The sequence below is a fragment of the Phoca vitulina genome, unplaced genomic scaffold (assembly GCF_004348235.1).
Source record: "Phoca vitulina isolate PV1807 unplaced genomic scaffold, GSC_HSeal_1.0 scaffold9, whole genome shotgun sequence".
In the NCBI taxonomy this organism is placed as follows: domain Eukaryota; kingdom Metazoa; phylum Chordata; class Mammalia; order Carnivora; family Phocidae; genus Phoca; species Phoca vitulina.
The window spans coordinates 43055525-43074193 of NW_022589712.1; the positions used below are offsets into that span (position 1 = coordinate 43055525).

Sequence of the window (18669 nt, forward strand, 5' to 3'; positions counted from 1 at the left end):
TATTTACAACACAGTACCAGCACATGCTACACATCAGGGCTTTATTTTTCAGAGAGCTATTACATACTTACCAACTTAACCACTGGGTGGGAGTATAGAATAGAGAAAGAGTGACATAGCCAATGTGATTGGGAAAAATTTCATTAAAGAGGTCAGCTTTAGTGTGACTTTCAAATAGGGTAAAGGATGAACACAAATATTTTTATTCATTTGACATTTTATTGAATATACTCTTATTTTCCAGGCACTATGAGGAATACAGAAAAATGAGGTGGGGACAGTTGGGGAGATAGGTCATTGTGAAAAATTTTGACTTCCAATCATAGGAGTTCAGAGTTCACTCAGTAGGCTATGGGATTCTGTCAAAGGTTTATGGATAGGAGAATAACATGTTGAAATTTTTATTTTAGGGAGCTTAATGTGGCTATGATATTGAAGTGAGGAGGAAATGGAGACAGCTCAATATAGATAATCCAAAATGTCTGAACAGAACTCTTGAATACACATCACGTACCCAACCATCACCCCTCAACCTAAGCCAGACTGCTGCTCAGCCGTCTCTGACTCCTCTCTGTCACACTGTGCACCCAGTCCGTCAGCAATTCCTGCTGCTCTGCCTTCGAAGTACACCCAGGATCTGCCCATTTCCAGCACTTCCTCCACTACCACCCTAGTCCAAGCTACTTGCATTTCTCTCCTACACTGCGAATGGAACCTACATTTGGTCTTCCTGCTTCTTCTCTTGCCCACCTACATATTATTTCTCAACCAGCCAGAGTGATGCTCTTAAAATATTAAGTTGGATCATGTTACTCTCCTGCTTCAAATCTTCTACGTTTAGATTACAACCCACACTTTTACTGTGGCCTGTAGTAGCCTTATGATTTGTTCCCTGCCAACATCATCTCCTGCCACTCCTCCCTTCCTTTTCTGTAGTCCTACTGGAAGACTTGGAGTTCCTGGAAAAACACACACACACACACACACACACACACACACACACACCCACCACGCTTAATCCATGCGGGGCCTTTGCACCTGCCAGTCCCTCCACATGGAACCCACTTTCCCCAGATCTTCCTGGCTTGTTCTTTTACTTTGTTCAATTCTCTGCTCAATCCTAAGTGTTCAAAAAGATCTTCCCTAGCCACTCCCTCTAAAATAGCACCCTCCATCACTCTGTGTCCTCTTACTCTGCTTTGTGTTTCTTCAAAACATTTACTACTACATAGCCTCATATTGATTCTTTTCCCTATTAGAATGTAGTTCCATGAAAGCTGGATCTTTATCTGTACTGTTCACAATTGCATATCCAGCTACTTAAACTGCCTGGCATATAGTAAGCACTCAATAGTTGTTGAATGGAATGAACAAAAACTGAGGCATAGCGACTGAAGAGGAAGTTGTCAAATATATGAAGTACAAATAATTCTAACCATTTAGGACCTGTTTCACTGAGAATACAAGAGAAACTATAGAGGAACAAATCATGAAATTTGATAGAATACTTTGCTAAAGGAGAAAGAAATGTTAAAGGTGACTGAGGATTTAAAGCCAGGATAACCAAAAGAAGAGCATCTGAGACAGGGAGGTCATGAACTACTTAATTGGGGGGAAGTCGGGTGGTGAGATGGTAAGTTTGGTTTTAGACATACTGATTCTACATCACAGGAAATTTTAGAATTTTTCACACTCAGTTGGAAAGGGCAATGACATGAATTAGAAATAGAGCATTAAAATAAGTGCTGTTGATCAAGAGCAATGGAGAAGCCAGTCTCTTCAGGCTGTTACAGACCATGTTCTGACTTCTAGACCAGTGCTGTCCAAGATGGTAGCTACTAGCCACATACGACTGCTGAGCACCTGAAATGAGGTTCATCCAAATTGAGATGTCACCGTAAAATGTATGCTGGGTATCAGATACTTAGTACAAAAAGTGGATGGAACGTCTCACTAATATTTTTATCAGCTATAATTACATGTTGAGATGATAATGTTTGGATATAGTGGGTTAAATATATGACTAAAAATCTACTTTTTTAAAAATATGGCTACTAAAAACTTTTTAGATTACACCTGTGGCTCTCAATTACAATTCTATTTGATAGCACTGGTCTATACTATTTAGATCACAAAAATTTGGAGTAAATTTGGCTTAGTGCTCATTCTGCTAGCTCCATCTCTTAACTCTTATTAAATTAAGTTTGATGTTAGGAAGGAAGGCATTCTCTTTAGAAATTGCATTTCTGCCTACTGAAAAAATATATTTATATTTATATCAGTTTTTATGTTTGTTTTAAAAGAATAACAATAATACCTTTTAATGGAAGAATAGATGGATTCTGAGGTAGAGATATTAGAAAGGGAGCTGAAATAATCAGCTCTTCCCAGCTAACTCAAAGACCTTGACAGAGCCCCGAGCAGTGATAGGAGATCAATGAAGCTGACCTGGAAGGTTCTAAATCCTCTGTAGAAATTAGGAGAGCAGGAAACTACATAGAACAAACATCAGAGATCCAGCCTCAGCCCTGGGAAAAGAGATCACTTGAGTTAGGAAAAGGGAAGTCAAAGAAAAAAACAGCAGAAAGAGTGAAGGGAAAGAACATATGGAGAAAGAGATAGAGAAACCAGATAGAAGAGAGAGTGTGAATAGCAGGTAGGACCCCAGAAAATGTGGAATGGAATTAAAGTCTACCAAAACCGAGCCAACATCCATTATTCTTCATACTTCAGTTCCTGGATTCAAAATTAGTATGCAGTATTTTCCTTAGTAAATATGGAAGCTTGTTTCTAAATTCTCTTCAGTCAAAAAATTAATGATATTATTTTACTTTAACTGTATTTTATCCTCTTTTATCAGACTTAGTGTTGTTAGTGTTCTTCCTCTTGAGACTTTTTTCTCAAGATTAAGAGTACTAAATTGTTTTCTGAATTAATTTGCAAATCTAAAAATGTTTAATTTTCTTTTCCCTACCAAAAACTCCCTTTTTAGAATAAGTTTATCCAGTTCTTAAATTGGTATATTTAGGAGAAGAGAGTGAAGAGATAGAACAGTGATATCTACACCTGGCTTTAAAAAGAGATGCTTAAAATACTGGGAAATTATTAATGTGTACTAAGTATATATCTGTTCTGCAAAATACTATAGGAAGACCTGTGATGAAATGCAGAACAGTTTGTGCCTTCACACCTGAAAAATACTTATGAACATTTAGATAGCATTGTAGTAACAAATCAACTTAGCATATTCCTAATTTCAAATGACAAAATACTAAAAAAACAGCACTGGGGATCTGAAAGGGTTCAATGGGTATATGATTATAAAGTTATTTAAGATAATCTGAGAAAAGCGTTAAGAATTATCTAACGTCTTAGTTTGTCTTCACCTTAATTTCATTTATTATATGCCTGTTACTACAACTTTAGTTTAAATATTGAACACTTGTTCATGAATTTTTCTTTTTTTTGCTTTAGGAGAATTATTAAAATTGTGATTGTCAGTTCTAAGACTTAGGTTTGTTGGTTACTTTTCTGTAGATATTAGTAAACCTTGAAATTAATATTAGAAAAAGACTATATAATTTGCTTTAAGAAATTACCATATTATATATTAAATATTGAATTTTAGAACATTTTATTAAGCTTTAACATTTTACTTGAATTGCAGTGTAATATCGGTGTACATATTATTTCAAGGAAATTAAAAATTTGATAAATGACATTTCTTGTATTAGTAATGAGAATTTTATTCTGTGGACATTTGATGGCATTTTGACATTTGTCAAGAATTTAGTGTTTCTGATAGGCCATGTAGTGTGCTAGACCCATAATGGAGTCATAATGATCTCTACCTTCCCGTTGCTTATAATCTAGAAAGGAGGGCAAAGAGAAATAACAGTTTGACACATTAACTCATTACAATTGTGATACACAGTGTGTGTACCCTGGGGACCTAACATAGTCTGGGAACTTGGGGAAGGTTCCTTTGACTGTGGGATCATTTACCTAGGACCTGAAAGAGAAGGAGTCAGGCCAAGAGGAGAAGGAGACAGAATTCTGAGCAGAAGGGGACGTATATGCAAAGGCCCTCAGGCAGCCCCCAAATACCTTTCCTTGGAGACCAGAGGCTGGGGAGGTAGACAGGTTGGATCACTTGGGGTTTTGTTGGGACTTTGTCTAAAGGACAATGAGGAGCTGTTGAAAGATTTTAATCAGTAGTGTGAAATATTCAAATGTTATAATTTCAAAACTCTGGCTACAGTATGGAGAATAGACTACAGTGGGACAAGTTAGGTGCCATTCAATGAATATCTTTCCCTCTTGGCAATCTTTCTTTGTTCGGATTAATATTTTCTGGACAAATATTTACTATACTTGGTATACTCATTAGTTCATTTCTCAGGATACATTTCTAAGTCTTGACTACAGGATTTCTGCATGATACCAATGTATGTATTTTTTCTAAATTTTTTCTTTTTAACTGAAATTTTCTCTTTACTGCTTCCGTTATTATGGGGGAGAGGAAAAGTAAGGTAGGGAGTAGCAAAAACTAAATAAAAGTCTGTGTCATTCATTTAGTCTTGAAATAAGTATTTATTGACCTATTTACTTTTTGTCACATACCATTAGGCACTTTGGATACAAACTCTGAATAAGACATAATCTTTGTCCTTCAAAAGCTGGTAATTCAGTGGATTTCAATATGTATATACTAATATGTTTACAAATGGCAAACATGTAAAACCTTGTGCTATTTTCTAAATGAATAAAGTCAGGTTTAGAACAATGAGATGACTCCTGAGAGCATAGTTTCTTACAAACAAAGCTTTAAATTTCTAATTAAGTGCAGCAACTTTGTTAGTTATTTTTAGCTTTCTCACTTATCTGAAAATCTGATTATATTCATCCTTCAAGAAAAGAAATCCTGAAACACATTCAGTAAGCCTTCTATGTTGAGGTATGAGTGCTATCTATTGAAGAGGATGCGCTGAGGCCCTTTTCACTCATCTCAAAAACTGACAAGCTTAAGATGTTTTAAAACAAATTGACTATTATATAGGGTATCAGTTTTTATTAACATGTATCTTGCTTATATAGAATGCTTGCCAAATAATATTTTTGCATACAGATTTTTAGTTCATCCAATATTCTTTCTTTTTTTTTTTGACAGAGAATTTATTTACTTATTTATTTGACAGAGAGAGACACAGCGAGAGAGGGAACACAAGCAGGGAGAGTGGGAGAGGGAGAAATAGGCTTCCCGCGGAGCAGGGAGCCTAATGCGGGGCTCAATCCCAGGACTCTGGGATCATGACCCGAGCCCAAGGCAGCCGCTCAACGACCGAGCCACCCAGGCGCCCCCATCCAATATTCTTTCAAGCAGACACTTAACTTGGGGGATCTCATCTAGTGTTGTGGCATAAATACCATCTATATGTCAGTGACTTGCAAAGTTAAATCTCTAGCCTTGACATCTTCACCTGAACTCAGAATCACATGGTTGGCTAACAGGTATCTCAAATTTCACATGTCTGACTCCGAAATACTGGTTCCCAGTCACCATCCCCCAAACCATCATCTTTACTTCTTGGCATTGCTTGTTGCTCAAAACAAAAACTGAAGAGTCATCCTTGATTTCTTCCTTTCCTTTATCTCTCATGTAATCTGTCAATCCTATTCATTCCACCTCCAGAACACCCCAGCTCTGTCTGCTTCTATAGCCCCTAGTAAACACTAGGCCAAGTCACCATTGTAATAGCCTCCTATCCAATCTTCCCAATTTCACTTTTCTTCATAGCACTCAAAGTAATCTTTTATGATGTAATCAGATCTTACCATTCCCCTCCTTTTAAAATTCTCTCAAGGTACTTCACTCAATTAAGGCTCTTTGTTTTTATGGTCCTACAAGACCATAAGCCATCTGGCCCCTGCAAAAAATCACCCATCTCATGTCATCCTCACAAACCTTCCCCCTCAACACACATACACACATGTATATCCAGTCACTCCCAGCTCACTTCCCCCTCAGGGTCTTTGCGCTGGCTAATCCATTTGCCCGGGTACACTTTCCCCAGGATCATCGCATTTCGTGGCTGGCTTTTTCATTGATTCCAAGTTAAAATGTCACTTCTTTCAACAGATGTTTTCTTACGATCAACCCAGTATCACTTCTAGTCATTTTCTATCACAGCAATCTTTTTTTTCATCATAGCTTTTATCATCAAGTCTTTATTTTTTAATTTTTTTTGTATATTTGTTTTATTGTCTTATTCAACTCTCTGTATCACTCTGTACTTAAGGTATTTCCTGGAATTTAATAATACTCCAATAAAGATTTTTCTAAATTAAAAAAAATCTACTTCATTTACGTATTAACCAATAAGGGTTGTAACCCAATAGCACGAGTGCATTTCCCCATTGCCACAGCCAGGTCTGTGATGTGAGTCACCCCAAGTCACAGCTCAAGGACCGTGCCTTTTGGTTTAGCTCTTTCCATGGCTTATAACTAACTGTGTTGACAGAGACAGTGCCCCTGTGAGTTTAGATTCCAAGTGTTCTAATATACTTCTGTTGTATAAAACCCAAAATCTAGAATTCCTAAGGGAAGACCTGGCATGCTACTTTATGATCTGTCGTATTAGCCTAGTTTTATCAGTTAGCTCAGGAATCCTAAGTAACATACATATTTTTGTCTGATGATAGCTTACTTAAAGAATGAAAAATAAAATCTACTTCATAAGTAAATGCCATACATTTTAAGTTAACTTCTAGTACTAGGACATCAGTTCTGAGAAATACAAAGAGGTAAAACAAAAATGAAAAAACACAACTAAAAATCCCTCAGCTTTTCATAAATTTTGCGAAGTCTGGAGAAGTGTCTTATTAGTATATAAAGAATACGGAGTATGAAAAAGCATAAAGAGAAAGTAAATAAAATTAACACAACTAATATATATAAAAGAAAAATTGTGTATGTATATATAAAATGTATATTGTTATTACATATATAATTTTATGTATTATATATATATGAGAAACATTAAATTGAGCACTTATAGAATAACCAGATAGAAATTAATCTTTTTTCTCAACTTATTTTTATAACTATACTATATCCTAAATTATATATTAGTCTAACTTATTAGTAAAAAATTATTTACCAGATAAAAACAAGTTTTAGTTTATGACACACCAAGGAGTAATCACATTATGAAAAAAAAATTATTTTCTGTCTAAAATTTGATTAATGTCCAAAGTAAAAACTATTTCACAGAAACTTTTGTACTTAAATTACTAATATAACTGGGGCGCCTGGGTGGCCCAGTCGGTTGAGAATTTGCCTTTGATTCAGGTCATGATCCCAGGGTCCTGGGATCGAGCCCCGCATCGGGCTCCCTGCTCAGCGGGAAGCCTGCTTCTCCCTCTCCCACTCCTCCTGCTTGTGTTCCCTCTCTCACTGTCTCTCTCTGTCAAATAAATAAAATCTTTAAAAAAAATACTAATATAACTTCAAAATACTATTTTGTATTTTTGGAAAGGAAAAAAAAATGAGGCAATTGAAAATGAAATCATATTTTCCCCCATATTTGGGGAAAGAGAGGGTGTGGGTGTTTCCAGTTGTTTTATGTCACTCAAAATTGGAATGAACTTCTGAAAAATAAACCCAGATCATAATTTTGCCAAATATATCCTAGAAAATAGGATTGAAAAGATATAAAGGGGGGCACCTGGGTGGCTCAGTCATTAAGCATCTGCCTTCGGCTCAGGTCATGATCCCAGGGTCCTGGGATCGAGCCCTGCATTGGGCTCCCTGCTCAGCGGGAAGCCTGCTTCTCCCTCTACCAGTCCCTCTGCTTGTGTTCCCCCTCTCGCTATGTCTCTCTCTGTCAAATAAATAAATAAAATCTTTAAAAAAGAAAAGAAAAGATACAAAGGCACCCCTTCTTTCCCCCAAGTATAAAATCAGATTATTATTAAATCACATTTTTAATGATTAACTCATTTATTTTTGGCCTCCAAATTATGCAGACAATCAAGTTCGTGTTTCAGTTCTCATCTGCTCATTTGTCTTGAGAAATCTGTCATAAGCATACTATACCAGTACTGAGTATAATGCTTTGAAGCATTATATTTTAGATTTCTGGGAGGAACTTAGAACAGTAATATTTCTTCTAGGTCCTTCAATAACCATTATCTTTTCAAGTGAACTCTGATTTGTATGTACTGGCCTTCAGTATTTTGCATAGGTAAGTCTGCCATTCCCACAAACATCAGATACTGTTTTAAGGGACTACAGATAATTAGATTGTGTGTCTTAAATTTTTTTGTCTAATTCCTTTCTCAGAACTGTTTTCAATTTATTTTTTCTTGAGCATATTATAATTAATGTCCTGTGTTTTACTCTCCCTTTTATATCCCTCTTTCTTTCACTTAGTTGATTTCTGAATGTTTCCCTTTTATTCCTTTGATTTTTTTTCTTCCTAGCGGCACTCTCTGGGTGAAGCTTTGCATAAATCTATCAACAATGTAAGTGAGCGGCACTTACAATTTGTACACAAGGGCATGTTGCACTTTTAATTTTGCATAAATATCATCACTGCTTTAAAGCTTTTAACTTATGATATAAAAAATACACTTCGGCATTCACTAAGTTATGTTTTGTATATGGGTAACAAAAGCTTTCAGCCATTCGTTTGTGTATGTGTATACATCTACCACGTTATATTAATGAGCATATTTTTATTATAAAGCCAAGCAAGATTTTACCTCTCAGGCATAAAATTCATTATTTAAATGTTTACTTTGAAAAATATTTTTTGAAAACTATTAACTAGTTGACTGTTGTAACAATGCAAATAAATGTAAATTTGCTTTTCTTTTGTTAAACTATTTTTTGAGAAAGTAGTGTCAATAAACAAGTGTTAGATGTGAAGTTCATGAGATTCAGAACATATTTTACATTTTGATGTTGTAATTATTAAAAGATTTAAGTGAAATGAAGTAAATCCCTTTTCTAAGAATTGGTAAAGCTATTGTTCTTACTTAAATATGTAGAAATTAAGCTTCAAAGTAATATTCCAATGTAAACACTCATTTAAAATTTTTTTGTAATATGAAGAGAAAAAAATGAGATTTATTTTTACCATACCCAATGTTGTTTAAAATAGCAGAGCTGAACATCCTTGGATATTTTTCTTAGATATCCGAGGGCAGAGGTCCTCAAACATTTTCTGTAAAGGGCCAGATGGTAACATACTTTTGGCCTTGGGGGCCGTGCAGTTTCTCTGGCAGCTATTGGACTTTGCTATTTTAGGATGAAAGTGGCCATAGACAACATGCGAGTGAATCTGGGTGGCCATGTTCCAGTAGAACTTAAGTTACAAAAACAGGCTGCAGTGTGCCAACTCCTGTCTTAGGGGAATCAAAACTTGAGTCGAGGAGATGTTCTGTGAAATTTTGATACTTCTGGAGTGAAACTATTTCCTCATACCTTTCTAAATTCTTTCTACTACCAAGAAAAGAACATTTTATCTACCTTTAATATTAAACTTTGTTTTCTATGTAAAAAGTAATTAGAAATACATGAAAAAAGGGGCACCTGGCTGGCTCAGTCAGTGGACCATGGGACTCTTGATCCTTGAGGTTGTGAGTTCGAGCCCCACATTGGGCGGAGAGATTACTTAAAAATAAAATCTTTAAAAAATAAATACATGAATACATTTAACACCATTTAAAAATATAAATAACAAGCAACAAAGATATTTCTCTCAATGTTGGTAAAATAAGGCTACATTTAAAAGCAATTCACATATTAAAAAAAAGAAATTCACATATAACATAGTAAGAATTTGGGCATGATCAGTATATTAAACCAGAACCACTATATATAAACCATATATACTAATTGGAGTAGGAGTAAGAACCCAAATAAGATGATTATCAGAATTAATTGAACTTCAAAATACTTGTGACAACATAGTTACCTTTTCTTAATTATACATGAATAGTTATAAATGAAAAAAAACAACCTTAAATTGAAGTTAAATCTATTAGTAACTAAAATGGGAACTCCTTGATTCATCTCCTACAAAAAAAGTAAAAGGGGTTGGTGACACAATGAAATCCCCATTAATTAATTTCCTTTTGTAACATTATAGTCATTGAGGATCAGTTCTTCTATTCTGTCATCATCCAAACAAAATATTGCCTTGTCAGTGTTGTTGAGCAGGGTGAGCATCTACCCACCCCCTCCACACATTCTTTCCTAGCCTTCCATGCAAGTTTTCTGCTATATACTGTCTTGTTCTAAAAAACAAGTGGTTATGGATACCTTTGTCCTTTATAAAAGCTCTCTAATTTTTTTCAACGAAGAATGAGAGGGTGATTGGGAACATATTATAGAAATAGCTTAAGGACATTAAGTAGGCATTTTTGTGATTCTTAATTGATAAGTTCAGTTTATAGGTTTTCTTAGAAAAATACCAAGAAATTATGAACAATTCAGAATTTTCTCAGAATGGTCATAATTTCCCTAAGCTTAAATTTATTTTCTTAGCTAGACTCTTCAAAAATAGCAAATTAGTGGTTAAAAAGGGGGAAAAAAGGAATTAAAATATTCAGGGACCTTCAAACATTTTACATGAACAATTATTTTTTTTAATGATTTTATTTATTTGACAGAGAGACAGCAAGAGAGGGAACACAAACCAGGGGAGTGGGAGAGGGAGAAGCAGGCTTCCTGCTGAGCAGGGAGCCCGGTGCGGGTCTTGATGCCAGGACTCTGGGATCATGGCCCGAGCCGAAGGCAGACACTTCACCGACTGAGCCACCCAGGCGCCCCTATGTGAACATTTATATAAGTTGTTGACATAGTAAAAAATTATCCTTACTGTCCTCCAAGCCTGTGTTAACAGTTTTTAATATTGCCTTATATATTTGAAAGTATTGAACTGAGTATCATATGGTTTAGACTTTCTAAGAATTTGCGTTGACCTTTCTTGTCAAAATTGATAAATATTTTGGCTTAACATAATTCCATGTCCCATGTTGACATACTGTCAGATCCAGTACCTCAGATTTGATTCATTTTCTATTTGAGGGTGTTTTTTCATGCACCACTGTGAAGGGACAGAATCATTGTGAAACTGCCCTGGAGGAAATAGGTAAAGCTTTCCTTTCTACAGATAAATGTATCCATATGTTTAATTTTAATTTTCATCTTTTTGAAAATTTTACACTTTATTTTCAAAAAGACATCAGTGTTTTAAGTGGTAGAGATCAGAGAGTAGCAATTACTATTGGCCTTTAAAATTGTTTACAAAGTATCTCATACCTGTTGATCAGTAGAATACCTTATATAATTCATATCAAACACCTGTGGTAAGAATTTTTTAAATGAGGACTAAAATTCTTTTTTGAAATAAGGATTTTTCTGGTTTATTTAAAGACAACAAAATAAAAAGCATTAAAATTTAAAATTAGAACAAATGAATAGAAACTAATACCTATACTACATACTTTGAACATATTATTTGAATAACCATTTTCATTCATTTATCCAACAAATGCCTTTCTATAATTTTGTAATAAAAGTTCTGACCAAGATTGCCCAAACTATTTGACACAAAGTCTGTCTTTGTTCTTTTATTTTGAATTAATGAAGTTTTATATTAGTATGTATTTCCATAAATATACTAAACTCAGCTGCTTAAATTATAGCTATAAACATTAGTTCATTTTACATTGCTTTGCTCATTATTTCTGTGTTTTAAAGTGCCATGTAATTTTCATGTTGAATAAAGGCTGACAATTTAATGCAATGCTACAAATTTATTTATAAAATCAACAAAGTAAGTTTTGATGCTGCGTTGCATGATAAAGGCTTTCTGCATATAATTCATGTTATGGTCTTGAGCATGAATCCAGAGATTTTAGATAGCCTTAATATTATTTTGGTGTGCTTTCAAAGTTAAGAATACAGAATATCTAAACTAAGTATATTTGAACACTACATTGCATGATAATGTCTTTTTTGCGTGTATTTTATCCAGCATAGTTACAAAGATTAATCTTATATCCTAAAATGAAAAATACTTTGGAATTCTTTCACGGTAAAGTATATTAAGTGTAAAATATTAAGTAAAATATTTAAGTGTATTTTATTTAAGCTAGAGAGGTTTGAAAGTGTGCTTAGATTTTAAATATGTAACTATTATACTACTGTGGTACCTCATTTTAAATGTTTCTTCATAAGTTTCATCCTTAAATAGTTAAAGTGTGAGTCATTTGTAGTCAAATTAACATATAAGAGCTTTTTTTGATGCAGTGAATGTTTGAAGTGGGTATTGCAGAAAATCAGATACACTGCCATGAACTGACTGGCTCATCCCTCAGTGCACCCTTACCTGGGGTACTGGACCCAGGGCTACTACTAGTGCATATGGTACCTGTGTGCAAATTGGAAAACCATGACCCTTTGCTTTGAGTCAATGCAGACGCATATCACGGCAGATTCGTGAGCAGTTTGTTCACTGGATGGATTTTAGTCCTTACTTGTCCAGGGGCCAATTAATAGCTTTGACAATATCAATCATTATAATATATCAATCATTATTCTGCATGTAACATAGTCTTTTCCTAACGTTCCCATATATGTTCTAACAAGTTGTCACCAGAGACAAGGCGGTCACATGGGTCCCCATGCTGGGTCTGCAACAAGGTTGAACTTGGGAAGAGAGTAGTTAGACAGGTGCCTTTTCTATTTCAAGGACCAGCTAGCTGGGAAGAAAATGACTCTACCAATTACACGTTAGTGTTCACAAACACACATTTTTGTTGCCTTTTACCCTTTTATGATTTACTTTTTCTTTCTGGGTTGTCCTTAATATTCATTTCATCCTGATTTTCTTTGCATAAAATGGTAAGAAGACACATAGTATAATTTGTCTTAGTCTTCCTACTCTACAAGTATGGCCTTAACTGTTGCTATAACATTGTCCTTATTTTTCCTTCTTATTTTTTGCATCTCTGGTGATTCTCCACCCTTTTTCTTTCCCAGGCCCCTTCTCCTTGTGAGACATCTGAGGCATCCTATATCTGCCTTCCATCAATCAAAAGAAAATCTTTTCCCATTTACAAAAAGTCACTTTACAGTGTCCTCTCTCCCTTAGCCTTCTTGGCCACAGAAACTGTTTTACTTGTATATAAACACATATAGCATCTTAAATTACTTACTGGAACACATTTGACAACTTTTATCTGCTTCTCCCTATGTTCTTTTTAGCTTCAGGCTTCTACTAGAATACAGATAAGTTCCAAGTTACAGTTTCTTGTTTATGAAAACAGAAATAGATCAAATTAAATGGTTATATCAAATGTATATGTGAACATATATATACATATACATGTGTTTTGTGCTTTTATTCTTTAAAAAGGACTTAATTTTAAGTATTTTAAAACACCCAGAAACAATGCAGACATGTTAGTGGTGACGTCTGTGTACAAAAGGAGTGACAGATCAGTTTTCCACAGTTAAAGTCCCTGTCATTGTGAAGATACAAATAGAGGACTGTGGTATGTTTGTGGTTTTTAAAAAAGCTTGAAGTTTTGCAAATCCTTTGAATTAAATCAAAATCCAAAAGTGAAAATCCTTTTTATTTACAGAAGGATTTTAAGTTATAAATAGATAAATCTGTTAAAGAGTAATTTTTTTAATTCTCAAATAATCTTAGTTAATATTTATTGAGCACTTACTACATGCCAGGGGCTGTTCTAAGTGAACTATGTGTAGTAACACTCTTCAGCTCACACAGCCTGGTCAAGTACTAATACAGCAAGTGGCAGAGCTAGGATTTTAACTCGGAGCCCACATTCTTAACTACTCAACTTTACCACCTTACAAATAAGCAGTTTAACTTTTTATACTATCTCCTTGAGGTGACCATAACCTAATAAATACATTAACATTAGTTGTCCTGTTCTTAGTTCATATTATAAATTTTTATTGCAATGTAACATAGGTGTTCATTATAACAAATAGGTGTATTTCTAAACATGGGCTACAATGTTCTTTAGAGAGTCCACAAACTTAATACCAATAAAACAGTCTATTTTTTAGGATAATTACTAAGAATAGAATAAAAAGTGGTGATACATAAATATTAAATAATCTATGATATATTGTAAAACATTTTAAGTGGATACTTAGTTAAGGCAACTATTTTACTACAGTTAATATCGTTGACATGTTTTTTTCCCCTTAGATTGGCAATTTGTGAAATATGCCTTGTACTTACTCTTCATTGTACCATTCTATGGCATAGATTTCCTTGCTGAAACAGAATCTGGAGATGCAGCTTTCCCAGTCTCAGACTTCTTTGCAGCAACTGCAAGCCCAGTTTACACAAGAACGACAACGACTTACCCAAGAGCTTGAAGAATTAGAGGAACAACATCAACAGAGACATAAATCTTTAAAAGAAGCACATGTCCTTGCATTTCAAACTATGGAAGAAGAAAAAGAAAAGGAACAAAGAGTAAGTTTAATGTGATATATGTTCAAAGGTAATCCAATAGCCTAATAATTATTAGCCTTCAAATTCTTAAGAATTCATTTTTTGCCTCCCAAGTTATATATTGCTTTATTTCACTGTGTTTTCTAGAATCTGCCTTCTTGTGGGGGGTCAGAATGACTAAACATACACACCAGTTACACAGAATAAGGCCAACATTTTATTTCTGTTTCCCAACATAATGCCGAGTTCATGATGAGACTAATACACCATCTGGTTTGTCATATAGTTAACAGTGGTTAAATAAATTTAGCATGGTCCTACTGAGCTGTAACCACTGTAATCACTTAGTACAATTTTGAACTTTTATAATAGTCTTTCATCAAATTTTTAATTTTTCTCTTTCAGGCTGGATCTAAAAAAGACATATATATATCCAAGGGATTTATATTTTTTTATCCCACATTTTTTAACTTACACTTTTTCCCCCTTATATACAAAGTTCACAATGAAATGAAATTTGGAGACATTTTTAAAATAGTACCTTTCCCTATATACAGCCCCAAAGGCTATGTGAAAAATCAGTGATACAGACGGCTCGTGCACAAGAGATTTAAATCAAATAGATACATTATTGGGTTAATCAAATTGTATGCCAGAATCTCCCCATATCCATTACTTTCTTCTCTGTGAAAACACTAGTTTGACATAGTCTTAGGGTAATTAATTTTGGTTCAGTTTATTTCTTTACACCATATTTTTCAATTTCTTCTAAGAACCTTATGATAATTAAGGTAAAGATTTGATAGAAAAATGCAGTTTTACTAACAATGATTTTTACCATATATAGTTATTACTGATATAGGTTGCTTTAATCCTTTATTTGGGTGTGGACAACTATTTTAAGAACTGGTAGGCTATAAAGAAATTGTTAAAACAAAAAAGTCGTATTCCTTTAAAAACCATTAACTTGCCTATACAATAAGTTGTAGTCTCTTCTTTTTTTCTTTCTTTTTTTTTTACTTTAGTCTCTTGATCTTGTCCAGAAAGTTAAGGAAGTTTCTTTGGTCAAAAATTAGGCCTTATTTCCATTATCCCTGATGAGTATAGATACAGAAACTGTTAACAAAGTATCAGCCAAATTCAACAATACACTGAAAAAATCTGTACACCATGATCACATGGGTTTTATTCCAGGGATACAAGGATGGTTCAATATCTGCAAATCAGTGTAATTACTACATTAATAAATGAAGGATAAAAATCACATGATCATCTCAATAGATGCAGGAAAAGCATTTGACAAAATTCAACATTCGTTTATGATAAAAACTCTCAACAAAGTGAGTATAGATAGAACATGCCTCAACATAATAAAGGCCATATGTGACAAACCCACAGTTAACCTCATACTTGACAAAAGCTGAAAGCTTTTCCTCTAAGACCAAGAACAAGACAAGGAAGCCCGCTCTCGCCACTTTTATTCAATGTAGTATTGGAAGTCCTAGCCACAGCAGTTGGACAAGGAAAAGAAATAAATGGCATCCAAATTGATAAAGAAAAAGTAAAACTATCACTATTTGCAGATGACATGATACTTTATACAGAAAACCCATCATATCAAGAGAAAAGATAAGAACTGTATGATCATTTCAGTAGATGCAGGAAAAGCATTTGACAGAGTACAACACTGATTCACAATAAAAACCTTCAACAAAGTTGGTTTAGAGGAAACCTACCTCAACATAATAAAGGCTATATATGAAAAACCCACAGCTAACATCATCCAAAATGGGGAAAAACAGAGCCTTTACCCTAAGGTCAGGAATAAGACAAGGATCTCCGCTCTCACCACTTTTATTCAGCATAGTACTGGAAGTCCTAGCCACAGCAGTCAGACAACAAAAAGAAAAGGCATCCAAATCGGGAAGGAAGAAGTAAAACTTCTATTGAAGTTATCATCTGCACTATTTGCAGATGATATGATAAAATATATCCGATACTGTATAGAGAAAACCTAAATGACTCCACCAAAAAACTGCTAGAACTGGTAAATGAATTCCGTGAAGTCACAGGATACAAAATTAATGTGCAGAAATCTCTTGCATTTCTATACACTAATAATGAAACAGCAGAAAGTGAAATTAAGAAAACAATCCCATTTGTAATTGTACCAAAAATAATAAGATACCTAGGAATAAACCTAACCAAAGAGGTGAAAGATCTATACTCTGAAAACATTAAAACACTGATGAAAGAAATTGAAGAGGACACAAAGAAACATTCCATGCTCATGGGTTGGAAGCAAATATTGTTAAAATATCTATACTGCCCAAAACAAACTACACATTTCATGCAATCCCTATCAAAATACCAACAGCATTTTTCACAGAGCCAAAACAAACAATCCTAAAATTTGTATGGAACCACAAAGGACCCCAAAGACCCAAAGCAATCTTGAAAAACAAAACAAAACAAAGCTGTAGGCATCACAATTCTAGACTTTAAGTTATGTTACAAAGCTGTAGTGATTGGAACATTTTAGTACTGGCACAAAAATAGACACACAGATGAATGGAACAGAATAGAAAATCCAGAAATAAATCCACAATTATATGGTCAATTAATCTTTGACAAAGCAGGAAAGAATATCCGATGGGAAAATGTCTCTGCAACAAATGGTGTTGGGAAAACTGGACCACTTTCTTACACCATACACAAAAATAAATTCAAAGTGGATTAAAGACCTAAATGTGAGACCTGAAACCATAAAAATCCTAAAAGAGAGCACAAGCAGTAATATCTCTGACAATGGCCATAGCAAATTTTTCTAGATCGGTTCCTTGAGGCAAGGGATACAAAAGCAAAAATAAACTCTTGTGACTACATCAAAAAAGGAGGCTTCTGCACAATGAAGAAAACACTGAATAGGAGAAGATAGCTGCAAGTGACATATCTGATAAAAGGTGAATATTCAAAATATATAAAGAACTTATATAAATCAACACCCAAAAAACACACAATCCAATTAAAAATGGGCAGGAGACATGCACAGACATTTCAGCAGAGATGACACAGATGGCCAAAAGACCCATGGAAAGATGCTCAAAATCACTTATCATCAGGGAAAGCAAACCAAAACTACAGTGAGATATCACCTCACACCTATCAGAATGGCTAAAATCAGTGACACAGGAAACAATCGGTATTGGCAAGGATGTGGAGAAAAAGGAACCCTCTTGCACTGTTGGTGGGAATGCAAACTGGTACAGCCACGATGGAAAACACTATGGAAGTTCCTCTAAAAGTTAAAAATAGAACTACTCTACAATCCAGCAGTTGCACTATTGGGTATTTACCCAAAGAATACAAAAACTAATTCAAAAGGATACATGCAGCCCTGTGTTTGTAGCAGCATTATTTAAAAGAGCCAAGATATGGAAGCAGCCTAAGTGTCTATCGATAGATGAATGGATAATGAAGATGTGGCATCTGAGTAATGGAATATTACTCAGCCATTAAAAAGAAGTGAAATCTGCCATTTGTGACAACATGGATGGACCTAGGGGCTATTATATTAAGTGAAATAAGTTAGAGAAAGGCAAATACTGCATGATTTCACTTACCCGTAGAAAATTTTAAAAGCAAAACAAATGAACAAACAAAACCTAAACAGACTTATAAATACAGAGAACAAACTGGTGGTTGCCAGAGGGGAGGAGGTAGGGGGATGGGCAAAATAGGTGACAGGGATTAAGAGGTACAAACTTCCAGTTATAAGACAAGATATGGGGATGTAGTCAGTAATATTGTAATAACTTTGGTGACGGATGGTAACTAGAATTACCATGGTGGTTATTTCCTAGCATTCATCAGTGTTGAATCACTGTGTTGTACACCTGAACCTAATATTGTATGTCAACTGTACTTCAGTATAGCCCATAAACACACAATGAGGCCTGACTGGTAAATAACCTATTCATTGATATCATTTGTGAATTAGAACACATAAGCTCTTGTATCAGTACTTTAATTTTACACTTTCAGTCTCTTTGAAACCTGAATCCTATTCAGAAGAAATCACAGCATGCAATTTTATAGTTGTCATTAGGTAGCCAAGCTACCTATGTAACTAATGTCTAAACTAAAAGTCCTTTAT

The 18669-nt window shown here is 34.5% G+C and overlaps 1 protein-coding gene across 6 annotated transcripts in view; it reads left to right on the forward strand.

Moving 5' to 3' along the window:
• The window catches only part of FAM184A (family with sequence similarity 184 member A), a 112460-nt gene that overhangs the window by 73060 nt on the left and 20731 nt on the right, over positions 1-18669 (forward strand). For 3 of the 6 annotated variants that reach the window (XM_032407982.1, XM_032407984.1, XM_032407985.1), the window contains exons 10-11: positions 8485-8526; positions 14322-14534. In XM_032407982.1, coding sequence (XP_032263873.1) covers positions 8485-8526; positions 14322-14534 — 255 coding nt within the window. The remainder of the gene's footprint in view (positions 1-8484; positions 8527-14321; positions 14535-18669) is intronic. The other 3 variants (XM_032407983.1, XM_032407986.1, XM_032407987.1) reach the window with 1 other exon arrangement.